General features: G+C 59.3%; 1 protein-coding gene across 1 annotated transcript in view; it reads right to left on the bottom strand.

Annotated features, from left to right (window-relative positions):
• Window positions 1-4,864: 4,864 nt before the first annotated feature.
• Window positions 4,865-6,908, bottom strand: part of VOLCADRAFT_86465 (uncharacterized protein) — a gene marked incomplete at both ends in the record, with an annotated part of 13,261 nt that continues 11,217 nt past the window's right edge. Inside the window, 4 exons of the mRNA XM_002946267.1 lie at window positions 4,865-5,041; window positions 5,440-5,948; window positions 6,229-6,355; window positions 6,701-6,874. Coding sequence (XP_002946313.1) covers window positions 4,865-5,041; window positions 5,440-5,948; window positions 6,229-6,355; window positions 6,701-6,874 — 987 coding nt within the window. The remainder of the gene's footprint in view (window positions 5,042-5,439; window positions 5,949-6,228; window positions 6,356-6,700; window positions 6,875-6,908) is intronic.

Genomic DNA, 6,908 nt, shown 5'->3' on the forward strand with positions numbered 1-6,908 from the left:
TAGCTGCCTCTAAACCCATCATGACCCTAAGCCCACCAACACCCTGGGCATCCCCCCACCCCCACTCTTTCCTTGGCAGCAGCTTTACTCGTTCGTGGTTCGTCTCCCCCCCCCCCGCCCACTCCCCCCCCAATACACACTGCTACCTCCCTCCTTCCCTCTTGCCCTGGCAGCAGCTTCACTCGTGTGTGGTTCGTCTTTCCCTCCTCCCCTCCTCCCCCCCCGCCTTCAGGATGACCGCGTGGACTGTCCCCGCACCCCCACCTACCCCTTCACCGCCGTGGGGCAGATCAACATCCGGGACTACCGGGGCAACTACGTGTGCAGCGGCGCCCTGGTGGGGCCGGACGTGGTGCTGACTGCGGGGCACTGCGTGTTTAGCCGGGTAGCGGAGGTGAGGGGGTGGGGGACACGGGATGGGAGGTGGCGGGGTGGTGGGGTGGTAGTGGGAGGATGGGTGGGGGGCGGGTGAGTCGGTGTGGAGGAGGGGAAGGAGGAGTGGGGGCCGCCTACGAGGGTGGTAGGTGTGACGCTGGGTGTTACGGTTAGCTGTACGACAAGCAGGCTGGTACGTAGGTACGACTGGTACGAGGTACCCGGAGAACGTGGTGCACGTTATGGGTAGACCATGGGTTTACATCCATTCCCTTCCCCCCGGTCGTCCCGCATGCTGCCATTTTGGCCCCCTTTCTCCAACGCTGCCCATTAAAGTGGAGATTATCTCACCCGCTCCGAAATCGCAGACTGGACTTCTCTAGGAAGTGACGGAAAAGGACTTGTTGGTACTCACCACCAAAGTAAACAATCTGTCCGCCTCACGCCACCCGCGGGCCCTCCCTCCCCCAACCCCCCTCCCTCCCTCCCTCCCCCCCCCAAACCCTCCCCTCCCCCTAAATCCCTTCAGGCGTTTTACGAGAGGCTAGATTCTCCCCCGCCCGCTACCGCACCCTGGATGGGCAGGTGGTGAACCCNCTTTGGCACCATCCCCTGGAGGGATGTAACCCTGTACGAGGGCTACTCCTCCAAGTCGGTTCCCGACGCCAACATGTGAGTGAGGGGCTCCCTCCCCACGGGGGCCGCCCGGGGGGGGTCCGCGGTGGGTTGCGGTGCACGGGGGGCCTTCACGACGGCCTGGTAAAGAAGGGGGGGGGGGGTCAGGAGAGGACGAGTGGGGTTTGGGTGGGGGGTGGTTTGGGGGGGAGGGGAGGGGATCATCATGTAGGAAGATGAAAGAAGGGAGAATTTTTCTTGAAGCGTCCAGAACCCAATAGCTTTGAGGCCCGGGGCAGCTCACCCAAACCCCCTCCTTACCCTCCACACCGGCCCCACCACACACACACACGCGCGCATGCACGCACACATACATACACGTACATACATACATCGCAGCTCAGAGAAGATTCAAAAAACACACCAACCCCTCGAAACCCCTCGCAAAAAACTTGCTAACGACCACCGCCCCCCTTCCCTCTCCCCCCCTTCGGCAGAGTGGATCTGGCCGTCATCGGTCTCTCGGAGCGCATCGGCCTCCGAGCTGGCTGGATGGGGGTCTTCGAGCCCTGCAGCCCCTACGCGCCCAACCGCTACGTGGCCCTGACCGCGGGCTACCCCTCCGACAAGCCGTCGGGCTCTTGCAAGACAACCCAGTGTGTGGTGGTTCAGGAGCCCTGCACGGACGGCTACCTCTACCACAAGTGCGACACGGCGGCCGGACAGAGCGGGTCACCCATGTACATGATGGCCATGACCGCGGGCCGCAAGATGGGGCCGTACATCCGCGGCGTGCACAACCTTGAGTGGGTGCGGACAGATGATGACGGCAAATCGTACAGCTACATCAACAGCGCCGTGAGCATCACACCCGACCACTATCGGTCCGTATTGGTGAGAGAGTCGGAAGGGAAGGGAAGGGGAGGGAGTGAAGATAGCGGACAGGGAGACGGGGGAGAGGTAGGGAACAGACTTCTGGGTAGGGAACAGGATTCTGGGCAGTTGACAGTTGACAGTTGGCGATTGCATCTTGGACTGCGTTCTTCTTTTCCCATCTTGGACTGCGTCCCTCTCCCCCAACTGCCCTCACACCAACTCGCGACCCTTTCCCGCCCGTGCTGCCGCCCTCCCCTTCCCTTCCTACTCCCGGCTACACGGCTTGGGTCCTGACCCGACACACGTACATAGGCGTGGATAGGGCTGTCCTTCACCACCAATGACACGGCGCCCATGGGCCCTGCGCTGCCCCCCACCGACTACATGACGGGCATTACCGGGTCCTAGCGCAGAAGGGCCCCCCCGGGGGGTGAGGGGTGGGGCGCTAGGGACCGATGTTGTGTCAGTCGCGCACCTCCCTCCTCCTCCTCCTCCTCCTGGTGGTGGTGGTGGTGGTGGTGTGAAGTGGAAAGCTCTGGGTGCGGCAGGGCGGCAAGGAAGTATGCGGGGAGTAGGGGAGGATGGTGTAGTGGTGGGTGTAGTGGTGGGGGCGGTGTTGTTGATTGCTTGGTAGTTAGGTAGGTAGTTGGGTGCCGGAGAAGGGGCGGGCAGGGAGCGCTTCCTGACCTCCCGAGGGGGGGGAGGGAAACAGGGCAGCGGGGTAGACCCTGGCATCGGATAGACAGACAGGTCGATAGACGGACATGAGAGGCAGACTGACTGATACAGACAGACAGACAGGTAAGAGACAGGTAAGGGACAGACAGACAGACAGACAGACAGACAGACAGATGGACAGTGACAGAATCCAGTACGCACATGGAATGATGGAGGGCAGGCGCGCGGATCGAGGCCACTACCCCCTACTAAACGAAACGAAACGAATAAGATTTTCTTTCAATCGAAAGGGTGTTCCCTGCCTTGACGACCGCACGATGCTTTAACAAGGGTTATTTTATTCGTGAACTGGCCCTCCAGAACAACAACATCGATCAACCGGATATATATCCACCAACAGGAAAACCCGGGAAACGCGTGTCCGCATGTGTGAACTATATTACATGTATATGGGGTTTGACACTGCCTTGATCTAAGTTTCCTCCTTATTGATCCCAGTTTCCTTATTTTTCCAGTTATTAGTGAGAAATGTATTGTGAGAGGTTGCGCGTTTGTTAATCTTCATAGTTTTCTACAATTTGTTAATGTTCCATGTGACATGTGAGCCGCGCGTGCCCTTATCGTGCTTTGATGTAAGGTGGCGATCTGTGTGCCCAGCGGGCTGCTCTTAAAAAGAACGGGACGACTGCTACAAGTGATGGTTATGGTGTACAAGGCCGTACGGACATTAAAAGCAGTATGCTTGCAGTGAAGACGTAGGTGTGCTAGTGTGTGTATGTGTATATATGTGCGTATGCATGTACATGTGTTGATGTCGGTGGTTTGCTTCGGCTGTTGGTGCACACACCAGCGCGGCAGGTAATAAAAATAATAAAATGTACGGTATGGGCGCATGGGACGAAAACCGATAGGTTTAGGGCCGTACCGTACCCTGCACTCGTTACATCGCCCCCGGTCTTGAAATCATCATCAATCATGATGTAAGTGTACGGAAGACCGCGCTCCAGACAACCTGTGTAAGACTCTCTACAAGGCTTCACTTCAGTTTTGTTTCGGCGTCCACTGCATTCCTGTATGCGTTGCTTTGTCGTTGCTCGGAACGGGACATTACTCCGCCCCTCTTCCGTCCGCGGGAGAGAGCTTAGGAGGTCATTCCGATGCGGCAGGCCAGCAGGCAATGGCTAGAACGGGACATCACTCCGCCCCTCACTCCGGCGATGATGATAACTATTGAGGTGACTGATGATCATGTTCTGACATGATGACGAGAGAGAGGCAAGGAGGAAGGGCAGCTTATTGCGAAGAAGCTGACAGTTCTCGTTACAGCTCGGATGTGTGCCGTGAAGCAGCAGCCGTACGGTGACGCCGAACCGCAGCTGCACATCCGGTCTGTTAGAGCACCTGCTCACCCGTGGCGTTTTCCTACTGCCGTTGCCTAGGTGCTCCTGACGCGAGTCGTGCCCCCCCTCCGCCGGGACGTGGCCTCCAGATGCCGCAACGAACCCCCCCTTCCCCCCCCCGCGGGGGGTTGCACCGCGGTTGGGTTCCAGGGTTGCGCCGCCTCTCTCTCCTGCTGCACAGGCGGCCGGTATTACTGCGCTCGCCCATCCTGCACGGCAAGCCACCTCCTCGCCGCCGCCTTCTTACTCTTGGCGCCAGCCAGCATGGCCGCGGCGCCGCACACGCCGGGCTATAAATACTGGTGGCAACACGCATACCCGCAGCTATAGCTGCATGCAGCGTTCACGGCGGATGGCAGTCACGGCACAAACACCCATATCAGCTATTGTGCCTCCATCCCCTACCTCTCGCTTTGGGGCACAAGTTCAGCTGGACGACCCTCACTTATGCCAAATCTTCGTTAGCCTGTGAAAAGGCGATGTTGTCAACTCTGACCTACATGCCAGACCTTCTTGAAGAGCGCCACCACCCTCCGTGGCAGGCAGCGACGTCCACTCTCATGGTCGGCTTACTCATGGTGTGTGCCGTCTGCGAGGTCTGCAGCTTCCTCTCCCGGAACGAGCAGCAACACTGGGCAACCGTGACACCCCCAGACAATGCTGCGGGTGTCCCACCCCCCACCCACACCTCACACACACACACACACCTTCGGATTGATTTTTGTCTCCAAAATCACATTAAGCCATAAGCCTACATTCGCGTATATGTATTACATTTTCCCCATGTATTTTCTCCAACCATCCATTCATGTATTCAAACGCTGACTCTTTTGCTCGTTCATGCACGTGCACGTGTTTAGGAGCTGGCAAAGGAAGGCCCCTCAACGTCGCCTCCTGCCCCAAACCGCTGCTTGTGTCAATCAATTGTGCGGAAGCCCGGGGTGTTTAGATGCGTCCGGCGTTAACCACACATCGTGTAGTTTGCTGCTGGGACAAACCAGCTGGGGCAGACCCAGCGATTGAAACGCTGTCGCAGTTTCTCCATAGTCCTCCATATGACCCACATGACTAAAGGCAAAGGACATGGTACAAGTCGTCTATGTACGTACCTGAGAGGCGCATTAATGTGGGAGGGAGGGCCCTGACGTGGTCAAAATATCTAAATATCTACGTAGAAGCCAGGAGGAGTGCTGCAATTACTTCCAAATGGCGCTGTTGTTGCTGTTGTTGTTTGTGGTGGTGGTGGTGATACTGGTGCTGTAAGGCTTGGGGCGGTTAATCTGAATCGATCGGTCCCTGCTTACAAGCACACCGCCACCGCCGCTGCTCTCTTGCCTTATGACCCGTGGGTCAGTTACCGTGATGGGCTCCAACCACCTTGAGGAAGAACAGACAGCAGAGAAACGCATCAGGCCCCCGCCCCGCCCGCACCCCCGGGCCACCAAACGACCACTGAAGAGGCGGCCGATCAACACCCCCTCCGCTATCGCCCCACCGGTGACTCGCCCCCGCCAACGATTCCGCCACTGCCGACCACAGCAGCTACGGGCGTCGGTGCACTGAACACCGCGATGTCCAAATCCCCTAAAACCGCTGTTAGCGACGCAGCTGACGCAGCCGATGATATTGCCGGTGCCGCAAGCTTGCACGCCTTTATCGTACTGTCGTACTGCGTGCCGGAGGGCACGCTGTTGAAATCGGGTTTGATGCCGTACCGATCAATGTCCGTACCGCGGGGCGTCAGGTATTTGCCCACTGTGATCACGAGCCCTGACCCGTCGCTCAGCTCGTACACGCTTTGGATCAAACCCTTGCCGTACGTACGGCTCCCGGCGAGTACAGCACGGCAGTTGTCGTGCAGCGCACCCGCCACTATCTCCGACGCGGATGCTGTGTGACCGTTGACCAGCACCAGCAGGGGCGCGGAGGTGAGTGCGGGACCGGGGGCGCGGGGCGTGTCGGGCGCCGCATCCCGGCGCTCCGTAATGACGATGGGTGCATCGCCTGGAAGAGGGCGGGGAAAGGGGGACCCCAGACGGCCCCGAAAAGGCCGGGCACACACACCCCCACACACACCGAGCAAGGCGGCAAAGAGGGGAACAAGTCGCAGACGGGTTAGGAAAGGAAGAGGGCGGAGCCGGTAGTGGTTCGACAATTAAATAGTTGGGTACGTGGCTAGGTTTGGATACCCCCCCCCAGCAATTATCCGCGCCTTCCCCCTGCGTGAGGGAAGCCACATCCCAACATCTCTCCCCCCTCTCCCCCCCCTCCCCCTCGCACCCACCTCCCAAGAACAGCCTGGCCACCTCCAGCCCCTCAGTCACCAGGCCGCCACGGTTGTCGCGCAGGTCCAGGACCAGTCGGGTGGCGCCTGCGGACTCCAACTGCCGTACGGCAGCAGCCACATCAGCCTGGGCAACCGGGACACGTCAGGGTGGTTAGTGGAGGCAGAAATTGCTGTGTTGTTTGTGCAACACACCTTTATACAAATAAAGTGTGTCTCGGTTGCAGACTTGCTCATCCGACAGACAATGTAAAAACGGCAGCACGCAACCCAAAAAACGTAACAACAGAGATACATACACAGCTTGAGGACGACCCACGCACGGGTCATACCCCTCGCTCCCCACCACCCACCACCCTGACGTCCCCACCATCGGTCGCGTGAGCTGCTTCCCATCAACCCCAACCCGCAGAGGCCCTAACCCCCCTCCCAGGCCCTTACCCACCCTCCCCCCCCCCGGCTGCCCCTTCACCTGCGCCCTCGCGTTGAAGCTGGTCAGCCTCACGGTGCCCACCAGCTCCTCCCCCCGCGCACCCCCCGGAAGCATCACTATGCTGCGGGTGAGGGACGAGGATACGGCGGAGGGCAGTGTACGGCGAGGACTAACCAGGGACAGCTCCTCCTCCTGGCCTGAGCTGTGACGGACCTGAACGGGGTTTGGGGGTTTCAAAGGGGGGGGG

Source organism: Volvox carteri (genome assembly GCF_000143455.1).
Source record: "Volvox carteri f. nagariensis unplaced genomic scaffold VOLCAscaffold_1, whole genome shotgun sequence".
Lineage (NCBI taxonomy): Eukaryota > Viridiplantae > Chlorophyta > Chlorophyceae > Chlamydomonadales > Volvocaceae > Volvox > Volvox carteri.